This window comes from Dreissena polymorpha, chromosome 3, assembly GCF_020536995.1.
Source record: "Dreissena polymorpha isolate Duluth1 chromosome 3, UMN_Dpol_1.0, whole genome shotgun sequence".
NCBI lineage: Eukaryota > Metazoa > Mollusca > Bivalvia > Myida > Dreissenidae > Dreissena > Dreissena polymorpha.
In genome coordinates this window covers 54,202,807-54,224,901 of record NC_068357.1, presented here as the reverse complement: position 1 = coordinate 54,224,901, position 22,095 = coordinate 54,202,807, and the positions used below count along the sequence as shown (strand labels likewise).

At 37.3% G+C, this 22,095-nt stretch overlaps 2 protein-coding genes across 4 annotated transcripts in view; both read right to left on the bottom strand.

Annotated features, from left to right (window-relative positions):
• The window catches only part of LOC127874198 (WASH complex subunit 5-like), an 82,051-nt gene that overhangs the window by 12,995 nt on the left and 46,961 nt on the right, over window positions 1-22,095 (bottom strand). For all 3 annotated transcript variants that reach the window (XM_052418408.1, XM_052418407.1, XM_052418409.1), the window contains 4 exons: window positions 19,578-19,668; window positions 18,916-19,096; window positions 6,457-6,536; window positions 5,160-5,263 (listed from right to left, as the gene is read on the bottom strand). In XM_052418408.1, the coding sequence (XP_052274368.1) occupies window positions 5,160-5,263; window positions 6,457-6,536; window positions 18,916-19,096; window positions 19,578-19,668 (456 nt within the window). The remainder of the gene's footprint in view (window positions 1-5,159; window positions 5,264-6,456; window positions 6,537-18,915; window positions 19,097-19,577; window positions 19,669-22,095) is intronic.
• LOC127874208 (uncharacterized protein KIAA1958-like) lies at window positions 10,460-13,273 on the bottom strand. The gene is made up of 2 exons (XM_052418438.1): window positions 12,141-13,273; window positions 10,460-11,763 (listed from the first exon to the last, which is right to left on the bottom strand). The coding sequence occupies exons 1-2, from the start codon at window positions 13,007-13,009 to the stop codon at window positions 11,427-11,429; spliced, it is 1,206 nt and encodes a 401-aa protein (XP_052274398.1). The 5' UTR covers window positions 13,010-13,273; the 3' UTR covers window positions 10,460-11,426.

Genomic DNA, 22,095 nt, shown 5'->3' with positions numbered 1-22,095 from the left:
CTGTGGAAAAGGAACACTGACTAATTGGGACTAATTGAGACTAAGTTAAGATTACCAGTTAACTAATTGAGCTGTGTTCTGGGAAACCTGGGCTTAATGCATTTGCGTAAATTATCATCACAGATAAGCTTGTGCAGTCTACACTGGCTAGTCAGGGATGACATTTTCCATTATTATACCTCACTTTTATTCACAATGCTAAACTCCCATAGGCCATCGTGACATAGAAATACTGTAAGACCCAGCGGAAATAAATTTACTGTCCAAAATATACTGTATCCCGCTGCCATAGCAATCACGTGCTACCAGCGGGAAAAAAATTTACTGACAAAAAATACTGTATCCCGCTGCCTTAGCAATCACGTGCGGAATGTTCGAAACTTATACCTTATATTAACTTATTCGCGCATGCGCAGTACGCAGTTTTGCCTTTCCGTTGTATTTGGATAATTAAAATATCGATTGCAGCTGAAACTGTGCTGTAAAATAGATTAATGCCATTATTTAAGCTTTGACAGGAGTCATAAAAAAATTCAATTTAATATAAACGACACGCTTACCTAAATGGCAACTTTAATTCAATGCAAATAACAATAAAATTACAACGATATACACTTCCAGTGTCTGTTCTTAAGGTGTTATGCATGACAATCACTCAATCCGAAATACGTTTGGATTCATTCGATGCTTTAAACAAATATTTTACTGTTAAAAAAAACACCACTTCCATAGTGATGTCCCCAAATGTTTCGTCACCGAAATGACGTCACACGAGTACGTCATAAATTGCGTAATCAAGTGATGAAAATAAAATACGGAAAGCTGGTTCTGTAATATATTTTTTAGATATAATTTAGGACTAAGAAAATTGATGGGATAACTCGATTACTAAGTCTGTGCCAAATTAAACGAAGTTCATTTTGCCCGGCCCGAAAATCTGAACCATTCAACATATTAATGGTTGTTTATTGCTGAAATTAAATAGATCTACAATTATTGAATATTAAAATTGTTCCTGGTTCATATAAATTGTTCATGTTTGAATAGTTTGTTCGGTATAATAAAATAAATATTACATGTCTGACAGGGTGACAGTAAATTTGTCAACTTTCGGAAAAATACTGTCAACCTTGGCTTCGCCTCGGTTGACAGTATTTCCCTTAGTTGACAAATTTACTGTCACCCTGTCAGACATGTAATATTTATATACTGAAACTAGATTTTCCTTTAAAAGAGTCTATGATTAGACTATGTGGACTGCACAGGCTCATCTGGAACAACACTTAATGCACATGTATTAAACATTGTTTTCCCTCAATTAATTTAAACTAGATTGCATTGAAAGCCTTAGGTTGGTTGAGACACCCAAGGCTCCTTGGCAGAACCATCACTTGGTGTCTGTGGAGAAGGATGGGGATCGAACCCGTGACCTCCCGCTCAACTAGGTTATTTTAAATCTATTTGAGCCGTGCTCTGGGAAAAGGGGGTTAAATACATGTATGTAAAGTGTCATCCCAGATTAACATGTGCAGTGTGCGCTGGCTAATCAGGGACAACACTTTCTGCTTTATTGTGTTTTTGGTTTGCAGAAAGTCTCTTCTTAGCAAAAATCCAGTTTAGGCAGAAAGTGTTATCCCTGATTAGCCTTAGGGGACTGCACCGGCTAATCTGGGATGACACTTAACGCACATGCATTAAACCCCTTTTGACAGAGAACAGCTTATTTCTTTGAGCTTGCTTGCATGGAAAGCCTTGGGCTCATATGACTATAACCTGTACTTGGTGTCTATGAGTGAGATCTTAAGAATGCTCACACAATGGGGATCGAGCCCATGACCTCCTGGTGGCTAACGGACACCGTATCCACTACTCCACGGCGACCTCTGAACCATGTTAATTGCTTAGGTTGACAACATATCACAACAAAAAGGATGCCCCAACAACACATGTTTGGACTTTTTATAGTCCCTAGGGCACTAACCTAAGACTCAAAGAAACTTTTTTGAGCAAGAAATGATTCAATTAAGCCATAAAAGGAAAATGCTGCCACAGCCCAACAACCATATTTTTCAACAGAACAGACCCTTTTTCAAACTCGGCCAAGATACCATTACAGCAAATGGTCCGACTCTATGAAATGCGACATTTAGAATGTTCTAGGTTTCACTTTAGCCATATAAAGAAAACTTTAACACCACCTGTCAGTCATGTTTTTTAACGACTAGAACTATTTCTGTACTCAGCAAAGATATCATTAAAATAAATATTCTGAATAAGATTTTTTTTTTACATGTATTATGAAAAATAAGACTTCTAGAGTGTTGAGAATGTTTCACTATAGCCATATAAAGTAAACTGCCCCACCCCATGGCGGTAATAAAGTTAAACAGTTCAGACTTAATTTTGAACTCTGCATAGATATCATTTGTGACATTGTTATCAGAAAGTTTCATGGTGATAGGGCAAAATATTTCACTTCTAGTTTTCACATGGTTTCACTATTAAAGCACAATGTATAAGGACAAACTGCCTCTCCCCCTTGATGGCCATGCTTTCCCAATGACTGCTACTCTGCTGAGGTATATACCGCTAATTGGAACAATATTCTGAGCACTTGTCATTATAATAGGTCAAACAATGTGAGTTCTAAAGTGAAAGCTAATAACACATGATGAAATTAAATTCTGGACAAGACTGGACGCATTAACAAATTAACATTTGTGCATATCGATGATGAAGATGTATATTGTCTGCTGGGCTGTGCATGCATGTTGGGCATGCCAGAGAAGCTGTAGATAGGGAAATTGTTTTAGGAATGGTGGGCTTAAGAGTGGCACAAAAGTAACAACAATAAATAATATGGGCTCTGTGAAAATGGGGTTTAATGCGTGTGTGTGACGTCCAAGATAAGCTGGTGCAGTCCGCACAGGCTAATCAGGGACGACACTTTCCGCTTGTGTGATTTTTAATTTAAAGAAAGTATCTTCATAAAAAATCTAGTTAATGCAGAAAGTGTCGTCCATGATGAGTCTTGCAGACTGCAAAGGTTAATCAGGGACGACACTTTCTGCTTGTATCATATTTTTAATTATCCCCACGCTTTTTGAAAAAAAGGTGGGGATATTGTGGTTATCTCCGCCGTCCGTCCGTCTGTCTGTCTGTCCGTCCGTCCTGGCCACTATCTCCTCCTACACTAAAAGTTTTAGAACCTTGAAACTTACACACATGGTAGCTATGAGCATATGTGCGACCCTGCACTATTTGGAATTTTGATCTGACCCCTGGGTCAAAGTTATAGCGGTTGGGGTGGGGCCGCGTCAGAAATTATCACTCATTTTTTTAAGTTATTTTACATTTACTTCTTTATTTCTACACCGATTCACTTCAAATTGATACTGGACCTCTCTTATGACAATACGGTCAATCTCAACTATGCATGGCCCCATTCCCAACCCTGGGGCGCCCGCCCACATAGGCCACACCCACCAAAAATTTCCATTTACTATAATTTTTTCATTTCTACACGGATTCACTTCAAATTGATACTGAACTTTTGTTATGACATTAGGGTCAATCTCAACTATGCATGGCCCCAATCCCAACCCTGGGGCGCCCGCCCACATAGGCCACACCCACCAAAAAATTCCATTTACTATAATTTTTTCATTTCTACACGGATTCACTTCAAATTGATACTGAACTTCTCTTATGACATTAGGGTCAATCTCAACTATGCATGGCCCCATAACCAACCCTGGGGCCCCGCCCACATAGACCACACCCACCCAAAATTGCCTTTACTATAATTTCTTCATTTCTACACCGATTCACTTCAAATTGATATTGAACTTCTCTTATGACAATACAGTCAATCTCAACTATGCATGGCCCCATTACCAACCCTGGGGCGCCCCGCCCACATAGACCACACCCACCCAAAATTGCCTTTTACTATAATTTCTTCATTTCTACACCGATTCACTTCAAATTGATACTGAACCTCTCTTATGACAATACGGTCAATCTCAACTATGCATGGCCCCATTACCAACCCTGGGGCCCCGCCCACATAGACCACACCCGCCCAAAATTGCCTTTTACTATAATTTCTTCATTTCTACACCGATTCACTTCAAATTGATACTGAACTTCTCTTATGACAATACGGTCAATCTCAACTATGCATGGCACAATTACCAACCCTGGGGCGCCCTGCCCACATATGTCACACCCACCCAAAATTGCCTTTTACTATAACTTCTTCATTTCTACACCAATTCACTTCTAATTGATGATGAACTTCTCTTATGACAATACGGTCAATCTCAGCTATGCATGGCCCCATTACCAACCCTGGGGCACACCTAGGTCAAACATTCGGCGTGGGGATACGCGTCGGCCTCTGCCGCGCCATTTCTAGTTTAAAGAAAGTATCTTCTTGGAAAAATCCAGTTTAAGCGGAAAGTGTTGTCCCTGATTATGGTAGCCTGTGCAGACTGCACAAGCTAATCTGGGACAACACTTTATGCACATGCATTAAACCTACTTTTCACCTTTTCACAGAGCGAGGTTCATAGTTAGAATACTGAGCTAGTGAATATAAAATTATACACTTTATATTCCAACATGAAATTATATGAACTTAATGAATACTGACTTTAGAAATAGTTCTTGTTTATACAAATCTTACATATTTATATACAAATCTTACATATTTAGGTAAGAATGATAAAAAAACTTATGCTGGACACTTAAAAATCACAGTACAATTTAACCTTTAACCCTTAACCGCGTAGATATGTATTTTGAAGCATTTGTGGTCCCTCCAAAAATTAAATTTAATTAAGGGCCTTTCTTATCAGATTCAAGTTTTTAAGGCTTCATTTCCAATCCTTAGATACTGATGAGCAGCAAACATAATAAACCTGAACAGACTGCGAGTTACTGGCAGGCTGTTCTGGTTTTATGCGGTTTGCACATAGCCATTTTCACTTTGCTTCTAAGTGGGAAAGGCTCAAGTTACACAATACATATAATAGACATTGTCAGATATATAACAGACAATGTCAGTATTTTAAATGTTGCTAAGATAAAATATCACTACTAGGAAATGATAATATAGTTATATGCCAAGGAACCAACATTTACAAACAGCTTACGTGTTCATGGTCTGTAAGGCACACGCCAGATTGTTGGAGTCAAACTTGCACAACGTGTTCAGTTCATGAGCAATCTGTTTCCTTAGCAACTGCATCTGGCCAACCTTGGAAAATATGACAACCAGGGAATCTCTTAAGTTTTTAGTCTTTGAAAAACTCTTTTAAATCTCCTATTGCCACTGATAGATCAGCTTTCAATTATCCAGATTGCATGATGAAACCTATCTCTGGACAAGAGATTTGGTGTTCAACTTAACCCACTTCCTCTGATTAAACCCTTTACCACATAGATACATATTTTGACTGATTTGTAGTCCTATAGAAAGTTACATTTAATTAAATAACTTTCTTACTAAATTAAAGTTATAAAGGCTTTTTTTCGAACCCTAAATTTCTGATGAGCAGCAAACAGCATAAAACCTGAACAGACTGCGAGTAACTCGCAGGCTTTTCTGGTTTTATGCTGGTTGCAAAAGCGATTTTCACTTTGCTTCTTATGGGGGAAAGGGTTGAAGCTATCTTTAAAATGTCTAGCTGGGGAAAAAAGATCAGAATAGGATTGATTTACTTAAACAGCGTCCTAATAAAATGTCCAGTTATGTAATTTACGGGCCATTACTCTACCTCGTACAATTTGGTTGATATTGATAAAGGCTGAAATAAAATACCAGATTTTATCATTTATCAAGTTTGATGACATGTTTGTGAATGAGGCTTAATAAAAACTACAACAGCATATGTCTGATAATTCAATGTCAACTCAATGACGATAACTGGATTTGGTTGATTATTGAGATAGTATGCCAACAACAACATAACCCGGACATGTGAAGATGAGGAAAAACTGTTAGACTTGCTTAGCATAAATATATTTAAAAAAATGCCCATCCCAGGAATGTTATACTGTAGCAGTTACCCAATAAATCCTGCTGTTATTTTATTCATCATTTGATTTCATGCAGTTCGGTATATATCAGACAACAACTGTTGCAATGAACAGGCTATAAAGGTCACCTTAAGGAAATTAAAGGGCACCAGTTTCGCAGTACTTGTTGAAATTGGATGCATATTTATGCAAACAAAATTTTGCAGTAGCATTTTAAGAAAAGTTTTTGATCAAGTCAAACAGATCAAACAGATCATGTACCTTCAGCATGGTATCAAACAGATCATGTACCTTCAGCATGGTATCAAACAGATCATGTACCTTCAGCATGGTATCAAACAGATCATGTACCTTCAGCATGGTATCAAACAGATCATGTACCTTCAGCATGGTATCAAACAGATAATGTACCTTCAGCATGGTATCAAAGTATCCCGGCCAGAGTTTGGCTGTCTTTGTGACATACACACTGTACAGTTTCAGGGGTGCAGCTAAGAAAAACAGACACAACAAGAGATGTATTTGTTAGAAACACAATGCCCCCTACTGCGCCGCATTGAAATAAAATTTCTATTTATCATTTGGCAGTTATAGAAATCATCTCCCTTTAAAGGTTATTACTTCCCTTGAATTTTGTCCAATCCTACCGGGGTTGGGTGGTGGGGGGGGGTCTGACCATGTCAGACATTACTGACAACCAAGGCCTGTGGTTTATCAAAGAGATCATAGCCAGAGTTTTTTCTTTTTCATCATTTTTTGATCATGTATCTATGGACAGAAGTCCACAGGTATGTAATGAACATCAAACAAATTATAATTATATCATTTAAAAAAAAAACTTTAAAAAATTATAATTATATCATTTAAAAAAAAAACTTTTAAAAATCAATCCTTTGGGTTTTAAATAATCAAAATAATAAATCTGTACAGTAACTGTGAAAAGAACTTCAATTCTTGGTAAGGAAATATATAATATGAGATTTATAATTATATAAATTACTTCCCTTGAAAATAATTGTCTGTAACAAATCTCTATTTTTAGTAGCAAATAATTAAAAGCCACTACCGTGACTGTAGATTCAACACTCAAAATGTGCCGCTCCATGAGATACACATGCATACCAAATATATAAAGTGGCTATGTTCAATACTGAATAATTTTCTCCCTTTTTAAAGCTTATTACTTCCCTTAAATCTGTATTTTTTACTGTAGACCGTAAAGGATGACCTTGACCTTTTACCACAATATGTTTGTCAGAAACACAATGCCTCCTACTGCGCCGCTTTGATTTATTTAACAAAAATATATACATGGGCAGGTCAGATTACTATGTCCATTTAAAGCTTATTACTTCCCTTGACTTTGTTTTTTCGACCTTAGACCTTGAAGGATGATGTAAACCTTGAAATTTTACCACTCAAAATGTGCAGCTCCATGAGATACACATGCATGCCAATATCAAGGTGCTATCTTTAATATTGAACAAGGGCTGTTTGTAAAACATGCATGCCCCCCATATGGGCTGTCAGTTGTAGTGGCAGCCATTGTGTGAATACGTTTTTTGTCACTGTGACCTTGACAGTTGACCTAATGTAAGTTATCATCCGGAAACCATTGTACTATTTTGAGTAACTGTAACCTTGACCTTTGACCTAGTGACCTGAAAATCAATAGGGGTCATCTGCCAGTCATGATCAAGGTACCTATGAAGTTTCATGATCCTAGGCGTAAGCATTCTTGAGTTATCATCCGGAAACCATTTTACTATTTCGAGTCACTGTGACCTTGACCTTTGACCTTGTGACCTAACAAGAGCTGTCAGGGGGGTGGGGGTGAGAGGGGGGTATACTGTGTGGTGGGGTTATTTATGAGATGTTTAAAAAAAAAATGAGGGGGGGGGTGAGGGGGGTAGGGGGGAGTGAGAGGGGGGTATAATGTGGGTATGGTAATTTATAAGATGTTTAAAAAAAAATGGGGGGTGGGGGGTGAGAGTGGGGTATAATGTGGGGTGTTGTAATTTATTAGATGTTTAAAAAATAATAATATTGGGGAGGTGGGGGGGTAGGGGGGTGGGGGGGGGAGAGGGGTATAATGTGGGGTGTGGTAATTTAATAGATGTTTAAAATATTTTTATTTTATTTTTATTTTTTTTGGAGGGGGGGTGGGGGTAGGGGGAGTGAGAGGGAGGTATAATGTGGGGTGTGGTAATTTATTAGATGTTTAAAAAAAAAAAAAATTGGGGGGGTGGGTGGGGGTAGGGGGATGGGGGGTGAGAGGGGGGTATAATGTGGGGTGTGGTAATTTATTAGATGATGTTTAAAACAAGAGGGCCATGATGGCCCTGTATCGCTCCACTGTTTTTTTATGCGAAAAAAACGCGCAATTTGCATGGGTTGAAATGTACTCAAGCATGTGACTTTCTCTGTCTATCCCTCGTCCCATTGGGCACTTAAAGTTGGAAGGGTGAGCATTTTTATATATGGAAAAAGTTACTACCGTGTTAACTAAACAGACTAAAAAGCCCGGGAATTGTTTTTTTGAAGCACAGTCCCATTGCTCATAACGTAGGTACATTTATCTCTCCAAAAGATATTGTCGTTCTTTCTATTTCACATATTTTTAGATGCTGAAGATCAAATATACGCATTTGATTTGAAACAGATTCACAAGACCCGTAGGAATCAAAATGCCTTAACCCTTTACCAAACGACACATTTTGGACTTTCCCAATTTGAAAAAGGTTGCAGACGACAATTAAATTGTAATGGACTATTAAGGAAATAATCAGGTAGGGTAGAAATAATTGTTATAAAAGGAGAAATTGCTCATCTTGAGCAATTTCTCATTTTATCATAATTTTTTATAAAGTCGTCAGCTATAAACCCGTAAAATCCTGTTGGTGTTTGGTAAAGGGTTAATAATCTCTGGATCCTTCTTAGAGCCTTTCACACATTTATAACAAATACAATAGTAGCATCTTTCTTTGTAAAGAATCATCTCAAACAAGGGCTGTTTGTAAAACATGCATGCCCCCCCATATGGGCTGTCAGTTGTAGTGGCAGCCATGGAGTGAATACGTTTTTTGGCACTGTGACCTTGACCTTTGACCTAGTGACCTGAAAATCAATAGGGGTCCATCTGTGAGTCATGATTAATGTACCTATGAAGTTTCATGATCCTAGGCGTAAGCTTTCTTTAGTTATCATCCGGAAACCATTTTTTGTGTGAAGTCACCGTGACCTTGACCTTTGACCTAGTGACCTGAAAGTCAATAGGGGTCATCTGCGAGTCATGATAAATGTACCTATGAAGTTTCATGATCCTAGGCGTAAGTGTTCTTGAGTTATAATCCGGAAACCATTTTTCTAAGTTGAGTCACCGTGACCTTTGACCTAGTGACCTGAAAATCAATAGGGGTAATCTGCGAGTCATGATCCATGTACCTATGAAGTTTCATGATCCTAGGAATAAGCGTTCTTGAGTTATCATCCAGAAAACATTTTACTATTTCGGGTCACAGTGACCTTGACCTTTCACCTGAGAATCAATAGGGGTCATCTGCGAATCATGATCAATGCAACTATGAAGTTTCATGATCCTAGGCATAAAGCGTTCTTGAGTTATCATCCGGAAACCATTTTACTATTTCCGGTCACCGTGACCTTGACCTTTGACCTAGTGACCTGAAAATCAATAGGGTTCATCTGCGAGTCATGATTAATGTACCTATCAAGTTTCATGATCATAGGCATAAGCGTTCTTGAGTTATCATCCGGAAAACATTTTACTATTTCGGGTCACCGTGACCTTGACCTTTGACCTAGTGACTTCAAAATCAGCAGGGGTCATCTGCGAGTCATGATCAATGTACCTTTGAAGTGTCATGATCCTAGGCCTAAGCGTTCTTGAGTTATCATCCAGAAACCATCTGGTGGACGGACATACGCATGACGCACGGACCGACATGTGCAAAACAATAAACACCCTCTTCTTCGAAGAGGGGCATACATATAACTAACAACCCACACATCCCTTAGACCAACAGGCCTGAGAATATTATGATAACCTAAAGATTATTTCTTATATTTATAAATGTATTTAATTAAGTAATACATAGAGGATATTTGTTGGTTTCGGTAGCATATCGAATTTAATTCACGAGTGATCATAGAAATTTATATTTTCACGAGTGGCGTAGCCACGAGTGAAAATATTTTTTTCTATGATCACGAGTGAATTAAATTCGATATGCTACCGAAACCAACAAATTTTCTTTTTATTTTATGCTTATTTTTGTAGTTTTGTTAATTTTCCGAATTTGCCTCATTAAGTTTCCCCGTGGGGTGCCTCAATTTTTAGAACGCACAAAGAACTTACTACACAAGAAAATAGTTCACATCTGTAAAAAGTGTATTACTATTAAAATCAATGTTTTATTCAACATATATCTTTTTCATACTTTATACATTCAATATTATTACAAACAATAGTTTAATTTAAATTATTATGAAATTAATAGTGTTGCATATACTGGCGTAGTAATTTGTGTATTCAACTGATCTCAAAGTTACGAAAGTGCTCGCCATGTTGAACAACACTTTTACGACTTGCTGGATTAATAACACATAACTGGATTAAACTAGGAACGCAAACATATTTCAACAGTGTTTTTGTGCTAAATGGTTTCGATATCAATCACTGTCACTCTCTGCAATAAGACGGATTCGCTTGTAGTGTCGCTGTACAGGGGAATCTGCGGTTACCGCCGGTGTACGGGATGGAGATTGCCTCTGGTGATTGACTACGTTCTGTGTCTGGGAAAGGCCCATGTAAGATTCAGAGTTGTGAAAATTAAATGTTACATTGCCCTGGAAATGTGAGTTGACAAAAAATCCTCGGGCCATCGGAAAATCACTTGATGCAGGTGTGGCTGACGCAGTGGCAGTGGCTGTGCGGTTGTGCTTTTCAACTGACTGGTTTGAATGAGAAAGTATTTTTGAAATATTTTTTGACTGTTCCTTGTTCAAACTGCTGTAATTATTTAAGCTGTTAATATTTCTGTGCCCTGAAATCTGTATTATTTGATGAGCAGGAACATTCTCGTCATTCAGCTTCTGAATCAAGTGCTTTCTTGCACTGAAAAAAGTTTATTTCTATGGTAAAAATAAAATCGATATTCAACGGTACACATGACATATTACATAAGATATAAGTTGTAATTGTTTTGTGTGCTCTTGAAACACTTCAATAAATACATGGTGGTCTGTCAAGTACTGGATGTAATGGAACCGGAAAGTAGAGGAATAGTACTAGTCGAGTACAGGAGATTTTATGAATTAAAATTTTGAGTGTTGTAGCATGTAAATTGGACAAACAACACCTACTTAATAAATGGGAGGTAAGTGATTTTTATTATATATTTTAGTCTTGTTATGAAAGTAGTGTATATAATATGGGGTTTTGACCTGTATGGGGTGATTCTTGGCTCTTGAATACCAGCATCTGTTTTCATCTCGGTCATTATGCTGTATAGCTTGTTTATTCCCATGGCAGACTTCCTGAACCAGCATTGCTGTGTCTTGTTGCCAGGAGTTAAGAAGAAGGGGCTGTCTTCTGTCATCATGTCAACAGGGCGTTTGTCGGCATATAGCTTGTAGAGATGCACCGGATCTCTGTCAGGTTGTTCGGGAACTGCATATGCCCGTGGCTTGACTTTCCTATGAATAGTTAAAATGTGTGTTGCATTAAATGTTTTGTTTAAATTAAATACTATTCCAACAAAAGTGAAGTCTACTGTATATTAATAATACAAATAAGAATTATATTGTAAAAAAAGGTCTATAAATTCACTTGTGATAATAGAAAATATATATTTTCAATTGTGGCTTCGCCACTCGTAAAAATAATAATTTCTATGATCAATCGTGAAATAAAATCGATATTCTACCTTAACCAACACATATCCTCCATGTTTGTATTATTTTTACTAAAGAAAAATTCCATTTAAATATTTTATAAACAGTACCAGTTTTTATATAAATAAAAAATTATCAATTCAGATTTGTGTACAAATATATTAAAGTAGGAAAATCACCTTATATCCCTAGGATTTTCACCAGTACGGGTTTTTGTCTGACGCTCAGTGTCGAAGGTGATGAATTCTTCACCAGTTTCAAAATCGATTCCAAGGCTGACATCACCCCAGCATAGGGTGTGAATTTCCTTGCCGGTTCTCATCCCAAAATGGGTTGTACATATAAGCCACAGTGAGTGTAATAGAGCTCTTGGGCTTGATTCTCCCAGAGTTTTAGCTGCGTACATAGCTTCAATATGTTCATTTGTTAATGCCTGGGCTTGATGCGGTTTATTTCCATAACCTTCTTTTTTCAGAGCTTTTTGTTTACTTTTTAATACTTCCCTCACTTTGGCAAATTCAGGGTCATTTATCAAAGAGTGCTTGTAGTTCATGTGCCTTAAATGCCTGTCGATTGAGCTTAAAAATGCCCTCAAAGATGTGGGTTCATACTCTGATCCATCTTTTTTAGTCACACCCAACAAAAACTCGCAGACCAGAGGGTTCAATTCATGAGGAGGTATATTTTCAATATTTCTTGCCTCATTTTTGTGACTTTTTAGGAAAGTTTTGAAAAGTCTGATGTCATTGTCGGTTTTCTTTTTTGTATTTAAATTTTCGTTTTCAAGCAGAAAGCTATCCACACTTACAGATCTGAAATTCCTTGTTGGTGTTGATGTTGGGTTTTGTTCTTTTTCTTCCTGTGTTGATGCTGTTACCAGTGGATGTGGGGCTGATGTTGCTGCTCCTGCTGTTGGTGCTGCTGATGTTATTTCTTGTGATTTTGAAGCGCTGTCATCATCTTGTTCATTCATTTCATTAAAAAAGTCATCAAAGTCAAAGATATTTGAGAAAAGAAGATTTATTTCATTGTTTTCCAATTCATCCATTGTTGTTAAAGAGTTAAGCAGCAGACGAAATAATTATGTTTAAGGGAGGTAAATGTGTGTTTCAGGTTCAAGTAGACTAGTCTCCCTTGAATGAAAATTGCAATTGAGGCTCACCATGGGGTTATTGGGGAAGTAGTTCCAGTATCTAACTGAAACAGTGAAAAATAACGATATTTTTCACTGTTATGTTTCACTGTTTGAAACAGTGAAATACCACTTTTATTTCACTGATATTTCTCTATAAACCACCGGAAAGCATAAAATAAATATGACTTCTAAGATCAATTCATAACTTATATTAAGAAAATTATAAAATGATCAGAAATTTATATAGATCATTGAGCAATTGACAATCAAATCTCCACAATTCATGAGTCACAATTCACAAATGGAACAATGAATCATTAGTTATTAAAAAGCAGCATATAGACAGTTAAGAACATTGCACTTCATTAATTCCAACACCTTCTCTTGGATACAAAGTTTGAGTTTACAATGCAGAATCATATATTGACTTTTATGGAAATAATTATGTTCATGGAAGTTGTGTTTTAAAATCAATAAGATATTATTAAACTGGTTTAAACACTACAAAAAAGACATTAAATAAACATGACATCCGAAATTTTTTTATCCGGATATATGGTCACTTTCGACATATTTAAATAAATCCCGACTTTTTTCAGTTTATAAGAAAAACATTCAGAACACGTGTTCTTACTTCAATTCCTTTGTAAGCAGTCACCATCTGATCTAAAATGACACTAAATGACAGGGTTTTATCTCATGTTTACAAGATGTTGTTGTTGTTGTTGGTCACAGCCACACGGCCGCAGTAATCTCCCCTGGTAAACGTCATATGTTCAGTTTTGTGACCTCCCGGGACAGGGTCAAATTTGAGCCCTGGGGAATAATTTGAACAAATTTGGTAGAGAACTATTAGATATCACAACATACCAAATTTAGTAGCACTAGGCTCTATAATTAAGAACAAGATGTTTGAAGTTTGCACAAAATAGGCCTTATTTAAGCATATGTTCATTTTTGTGACCCCTGGGGCAAGGTCAAATTTGTTCCCAGGGGCATAATTTGAAAAAACAAAGTAGAGAACTATTAGATGTCACTACCTACCGAATTTGATAGAAATAGGCCCAATGGTTGTGGACAAAATTTTTTATAGTTTGCACAAAATGGGCCCAATATAAGCATATGTTCAATTTTGTGACCCCTGGGGAACGGTCAAATTTGATCCCAGGGGCTTAATTTGAACAAACTTGGTAGAGGACTATAAGATGTCATTACATACCAAATTTGGTAGCCCTATGCCATACGGTTATGGACTAGAAGATTTTTAAAGTTTGCACAAAATAGGACTTATATAAGCAAATTTTCGATTTTTTGACCCCCCCAGGGCGGGGTCAAATTTGACCCCAGGGGCATAATTTGAACAAATTTGGTAGAGGACTATTAGATGTCACTACATACAAAATTTGGTAGCCCTAGGCCTAATGGTTATGGACAAGAAGATTTTTAAAGTTTTCACAAAATAGGCCTTATATAAGCAAATTTTCAATTTTTTGACCCCCCCGGGGTAGGGTCAAATTTGATCCCAGGGGCTTAATTTGAACAAACTTGGTAGAGGACAATAAGATGTCACTACATACCAAATTTGGTAGCCCTTGGCCCAATGGTTATGGACAAGAAGATTTTTGAAGTTTTCACAAAATAGGCCTTATATAAGCAAATGTTCAATTTTTTGACCCCCGGGGCAGGGTCAAATGTGACCCCAGGGGCATAATTTGAACAAACTTGGTATAAGACTATAAGATGTCACTACATAGCAAATTTGGTAGACCTAAGCCCAATGGTTATGGTTAAAAAGATTTTTAAAGTTTGCACAAAATAGGCCTTATAAAAGCAAATTTTCAATTTTTTAACCCCTCGGGGCAGGTTCAAATATGACCCCAGGGGCATAGTTTAAACAAACTTGGTAGAAAACTATAAGATGTCACTACATAGCAAATTTGATAGCCCTAGGCCCAATGGTTATGGACAAGAAGATTTTTAAAGTTTGCACAAAGTAGGCCTTATATAAGCAAATTTTCAATTTTTTGACCCCCAGGGGCAAAGTCAAATTTGACCCCAGGGGCATCATTTGAACAAATTTGAAAGAGGTTCACCACAGGAACATTCCTGAGAAATTTCATCAGAATTGGACCAGTAATTTAGGAGAAGAAGATGTTTTAAGAAAAAGTTAACGCACGCACGGACGCACGCACGCACACACGACGGACACAGGACCATGACATAAGCCCCGCTGGCCTTTGGCCAGTGGAGCTAAAAAAAAATTGGGGTGGGGGGGGGGGGTCGAGGTTGGGGGGGAAGGGATTCTGGTAGGGGCGTGGGGTATTGTTTGGGTGGAATCCATTGTGGTATTCAGGTAAGTGTTGTTTTGTCAAAGTAATAATAAAATGTGATCATAAAAAATAACAAATGATCTCACACTGACATGACCAAAGATCCTCTATTTATTAAACATGAAATTTAAACTTATTGCATTTGTTTCCCCTGTATATAAGAAAGATATAATAGTGTATTACCTCCCCTGTCCTGCTTATATTTATATTAATCAACAAAATTAAACATTTACACAATATTTAATATACAAAATATACAAAAAAAAATCTCATATTCTGATAATATTTTTACTGATCCACTTTATTTTACTCAAATGATGATGTTTCATTGGACTGATAATTATAGATTTAGGATTACAGACCAGTTGCTTCAGTTATTTTGTTCAGAGTTCGCCCTGTTGGCCGCGTATGCGTTCTTGAGTTATCATCCAAAAACCATTTTACTATTTCGGGTCACCGTGACCTTGACCTTCAACCTAGTGACCTCAAAATCAATAGGGGTCATCTGCTAGTCATGATCAATGTACCTATGAAGTTTCATAATCCTAGGCCCAAGCGTTCTTGAGTTATCATCCAGAAACCACCTGGTGGACGGACCGACCGACAGACCGACCGACCGACATGTGCAAAGCAATATACCCTATCTTCTTCGAAGGGGGGCATAAACAGTTATGGCGAATGTTAAAGTTTTTCGGACGGACGGACAGACTGACATACTGACTGACGGACAGTTCAACTGCTATATGCCACCCTACCGGGGGCATAAAAACAACATGAAGTATTACTTGTTGTTTCTACCTCCTTCTATTTCTAATTCCAATATCTTAAAATAACCAATTAATTGAATAAACTTATTTTGAAAAAAATCAGAATATTTTTTTTGTTTTTGTATCATTTAAGTTTAAACCTACCGTAATTACTCTATATTTTCGGACACTCTAAGTTTTGGACAACCCCTTTTTAAGCAAAAATAATTATTTTTCGTGACTCTTAATTTTCGGACACACGAGTTTTCGTCCATAATTAATGTCTCTAAGTTTTCGGACAGTATATTTTACAGCGCTTTTTTAACAAATTTCGGTCCTGTTTTCGATATCTAATGACCCTTCGATCATGGGGTTTTACAACCAGATTAACATCATAAAACATGGCAGGTGCATGCCTGAGGGCAACGGACCATTACATACCGTATTTTACCATGCATAGCGCGCAGTTTTTTACCTTCAAATTTCAAAATAAAAATTCAGTGCGCGTAATACATTGACACAACGCTTTCCTGGTTGCTAAATTGCAAAAAATCCATTTCGTAATCGTAAATCTTCACAATTGCCGCCATTTTTGTTATTGCAAAAAAACTACACCCTATAATGTTATAGACTAAAGGGGCCGTTGTCGAAACAACAAATAGCGGGAAAGGTTAGGAATGAACGGGGTAGTAATTGTTTTGACAAAAATTAAAAGATGAAAAAAAAAATGTCTTTGTTGGTGTTTTCACACTTCTTCATTGATTGTTCATTAAAAAAAATCGAGGTATATCGATCCCTGTGCGCCGCGGTATTGTTTGTTAAAGTTTTCGTTGTCATGAAAACTCGTTGATTTACAACGCAAAACGTCTTATTTGAACTAAGGCTAATTATTTCAATAAGTATTTCTCAACTTCGCTTTTGCTTTATTTTGATAATTTAATCCAAAGTTTAATGTTAGCATTTCCGAAAATTTGCACTCCATGTGAATTGACAGTTTGACGTCATCAAAGGAAAGCCGCTTCCTGTCTGAAGCAATAAAGCGACAAGTTTCTCGCCGACAAAATTGGCTTCCTTTGTCTAGCAATCAACATGCCGAACCAATCGTGTGTTTGTTCCTCAATGGCAATCGTCCAATTAAATAATAGCACGTGCAAAGCTCCGCCTTCGAACCTTTTGCAAAGAACGGAGGTGGAGTTCAACGGTTAATTGAGCAAGTGTTTTACGTAAGTTGAGTTCCGATTTGCCGAAATTACTAGGCCCTAAGCATTGAAACGACGAATACATTTATCAATGATTTTCCGATCTCTGCATAAATATGCTACTGTGCGAGTATACTACGTAGGTTACAAACCAACAATAGAGATATAGACTCGTTTTATTTTCTTTCAATAGAGACAAGCAAATGATATTTGTCAAATGGCTTTACGCGGATAACGCCAACTGTATGGAATTGAGCGTTCGGGTGTATTGTTTGTCTTACTATAAATACTTATCAACTAGACGCAGTGAAGGCGCGAAATACCGGGTCAAACTGGATTTATTGGGGAGCATCTCTTAATGGGGAAATATTTAAGTCGATGAAAAATAAAATGGGATCCACGGACGATTTGCGTAAAATTGGACATTGAGATGTTGCGGGTCTGCAGAAGAAGATGTCATACGATGTTGTGAGCGGCAGGTAATGAAAATGTTACACTGTTCAAATGTGAGGAATAGGTAATAGTGGTTCGAATTTAACGCAAACATGCGCAGCGGAAATAAGGACATAACGGTGTTCTCGAGAGAATAATCTTAAAAATTGTCGAAAATATAGTGCTTTGCAACCCATGCTCCTGATCGTATAAACGCTCCCTACTTTAAAACAAAAAATTAAGCGCCCGAAAAACTCAGATTAAATGATTGCGCAATATAAGAATGGCGGCCATTTTCGGCCAAATTTTCAGGTTTTTGGTCTTGAATTCTTTTTTTTCTCCATTTTGGCTTTAAAAAATCGCATGCGCGTTATACATGGTAGCGCGCTATACATGGTAAAATACGGTATGCGTTATTGGGTAAATAACCTTGTAAACCGGTATTAAACAATGGTTTCGCCCGATAGCATAAGCTTTATGACAATTGCCAGGGGTAGTGCCAATTTACAGTTCCATTATCTACTGCAATGGTACAACCCCATCTCAGTAATATAACTGTGACAAATACTAAACGCTTCGAAGTGGGATGCACCCTATTGCAAGTTTCACGAACAATGGAAGGTGTTAGACAACAAATATCGGAAATGAACAAACAAAGAATTCATAGTTTGCTTTTGTATCGCGTTAATTACAGGTTAACACTAGCGTGTATCGGTACATCACATGCTCATCTTTGAACACGTTGGTCAAAGTACAACCTTGTAGTAACTTTCTGTCACATAAACAAAGCATTTAAGATAATTTAAAATGCAGTGCAAACATATATAACTGTAATTTATACTTTGCGGCATGGTATTTTACAAGCGCATGCTATTACCGGTTGTCGTTGATACAATTGACGCTATTTTCGGACACTTCAATTTTCGACTCTAAGTTTTCGGACACCTGTATTTTGTGAATATTTCTCGTATCTAAGTTTTCGGACACGAAAATAAATAATTATTTTTACGTGTCCGAAAACATAGAGTAATTACGGTACATTGTATTTATTTTAGCTCAAGTGTGACAAAAGCCTAATGCTGACTGATCACAGATCAAATAACGATACTCACGTATGATGCCTTCAACAGGTGCGAGGAGTTTCGCCAGCTCTTCGAACAGGTTTTGCCACGTTTTGTCCTTGGTACGGAACACATGCCTCTCTACAGACCGACTGAACGTCTGCAGCTCCTTCACGACCATGAAGCACAACAGACGGTCGAGGCCAGACAGACCAAACGTTCCTACTGCACGCTGGAAGGGTGTGGGATAGATAACTTCAAAATCCATTGCATTTGCCACGATTAGGAATGTATATTAGTTATTAAACAAGGCCTGTTTCTAAAACAGGCATGCCCCCCAAATGGGCTGTCAGTTGTAGTGGCAGCCATTGTGTGAATACGTTAGAAACCTGCCAGTCATGATCAATGTACCTATGAAGTTTCATGATCCTAGGCCTAAGCATTCTTCAGTTATCATCCGGAAACCATTTGATGGACGGACTGACCGACAGACCGACGGACCAACATGTGCAAAACAATATACCCCCTCTTCTTGAAAGGGGACATAAAAATATTTACTTGGTTACACATTTTAAAGCATAAAGAAATATATCTCATCACAAAAACGCAATTGCTTTGAGAAAATTTAATATCTGAGAAGAAACAGTACTTAGGACATGTATTTAAAAGTAAGGTAGTATAAGTGCAAGCCACCCTTTATTTATGTAACTCACTTGCACTTTGGAGAAGACAGTCTTGTTGACTATTTCTTGTCTGGTTTTTATATCAAACCACGCCTTCATTGAGTCGATATAAGAGGCACACCTAGGAAACACAGATAAAAAATTCCATTATTTGAGCCTCGTTTTGGGTAAACTTGATTTAATGCTTTTTGGTATAATGTCATCCCAGAATAGCCTGTGCAGTCTACACAGGCTAATCAGAGAACAAATTTCTGCTTTTATAGTATTTTCTGTTTATAGGATGTCTCTTTTAAACAAAAATTCAGTTTCAGTGAAGTCGTCCCTGATTAGCCTGTTTGGACTGAAAAGGATGATAAGGGACGACCCTTTTTGCATCTGCATTAAATCCAGTTTTCCCAGACAAGGCTCATTTCATTTTCAGCTTCAGTTTTCACTCATGCACCTGAATTTACAGTGAAATATGTTGAGTACCAAACTGTGCTCACAAACGCAAGGAGCAAAATTTGAACATCGGTTGCCTAGGTGAGAAGCGCGTGTACCAACCACTTTGCTTATCAGATAGCCCAAAGTAAGAATTCCTGAACAATTCATTTAAATGCAATCTAAAAATTTCCTTTTAATGCATATATATGCACATTCTTTAATTTTCAGAAATTACAAACTGTCACATACAATGTATATCTGCCAAGGGAGCATTTTCTTGAAAAAGTAAACAGTGAGAATTTCCTTTTATATTTCTTTTTTAACTTCTTAAAAAATTAACATAACTTTGAGACCTTGAAAATATTAGCAGTAGCATGTGAAGAAAATGATTCTGTGAAAGTGTGAAGAAAATTGCATCCAAAATATAGAAGGAGATAGCTTTTATATGCAATTTTAAACTAGAGTGTTAACAAGGTTTTACTATAGCCACATAACGAAAAATGCCCCGCCCCCTGGTGGCCATGTTTTTAACCAACTGGAACCATTTTTTAACTCGTCCAAGATGTCATTAGGACAAATCTTCTGACCAAGTTTAATGAAGATTGGAAATAAATATTGCCTCTAGAATATTGACGAAACACAACGGACAAAATGCGATCACAAAAGATCACCATGAGCACGTTATGCTCAGGTGAGGTAACAAGAGCTGTCAGAGGACAGCGCGCTCGACTATTCGAGTGCTTGACAGTATAACGTAAGCCATCATGGGGAAATTGTTCATATTCAATAATTTATTAGACGATCTTTCAAAAATAAAAAAGGAAAAAAAAAAAAATTGGGGGGGTAGGGGGGGTTGAGGAGGGGGGTAGGGGGGGTTGAGAGGGGTATAATGTGGGGTGTGGTCATTTATTAGATGATCTTTCAAAAATAAAAAAAGGAAAAAAAAAATTGGGGGGGGGGGGGGGGACAGAGAATCTTGGGTGGAGCGTGGGGTTTTGTTTGGGTGGAATCCATTGTGGTATTCAGGTAAGTGTTGTTTTGTCAAAGTATTAATAAAATCTGATCATAAATAAAGAAGTTATGGCAATTTAAGCAAAATGTTTAATTATCTAAGTATAAAAGGGGCCATTATTCTGTCAAAATGCTTGATATAGTTTTCTGCTCTTGTTTATAGATTGGGGTGATGTTGGTAAAGAAGTATGCAAAATATAAAAGCAATATGTCAAAGGACATAGGAAATATTTGGGGTAGTACTCAAACTTTAACATAGAATTATCAATAATATGCATATTCTAAGTATAAAAGGGGCAATAATTCTGTCAAAATGCTTGATACAGTTGTCTGCTCTTGTTTATAGGTTGGGGTCATGTTGGTTAACAAGTATGCAAAATATGAAAGCAATATGTCAAGGGACATTTGCACGCCAACGCTAACGCCGGGGTGAGTAGGATAGCTCCACTATATATATTTCATATATACTGTGAAACCATTTATTTTCGACAGCACAAAATTTCGTCATTTTTATAAAAATTACGATTTCGTCAGCACTTAAATTCGCCGATTTCTGATTTTGAATTTTTAAAAATGCGTCAGTCAATATCCGATTTGTGTGTAAAACATATTCGCGATCAATCGCAGTTGCGAAAAATCGTGGTACGAATGCGGGAACACACTTGAGAATCACTGCAGGAGCTGGGGACTGTTTGTCACATGCCAATTAACTAGTCTTTTGTTATCAAGGGAAAGTAATGGGCCCTCTTAATGTATGCCATTCACACGTTCATTGTTATGATTAGCGACAAGTGGGATCGAATAACCGTTAGCGAGTGTTTGTAACAACGAAGCCAATTGCCAATTAGTCTTAATCTATTGATCACACATCGTCATCTTTTCATTTGGTTTATTGTCTTTCATCGGCAATCGCTGCGTGATGGCTAATATGCAACACCCCTGAAAAACACAATGCACATAATGGGTAATAAAGTTATAAACAATAAGCGCTAATTCATTACCATTCTACATAAACGAAGTCAACGCATTAGATACAGCTGTACTGCACACGCGTTTTAAAGAAGTGTAACGTGTCAGTTAAGTACCTTGTGTAATCAACATCCCTTTGTGTCAA

Bases quoted from the DNA above. Each gene is read 5' to 3' on its own strand.
- LOC127874208 (XM_052418438.1), bottom strand. From the start codon at position 13,009: ATGGATGAATTGGAAAACAATGAAATAAATCTTCTTTTCTCAAATATC. The intron at 11,764-12,140 runs GTGATTTTCCTA...AACTATTCATAG, and splicing joins GAAAATCCTAGGGATATAAG to GAAAGTCAAGCCACGGGCAT.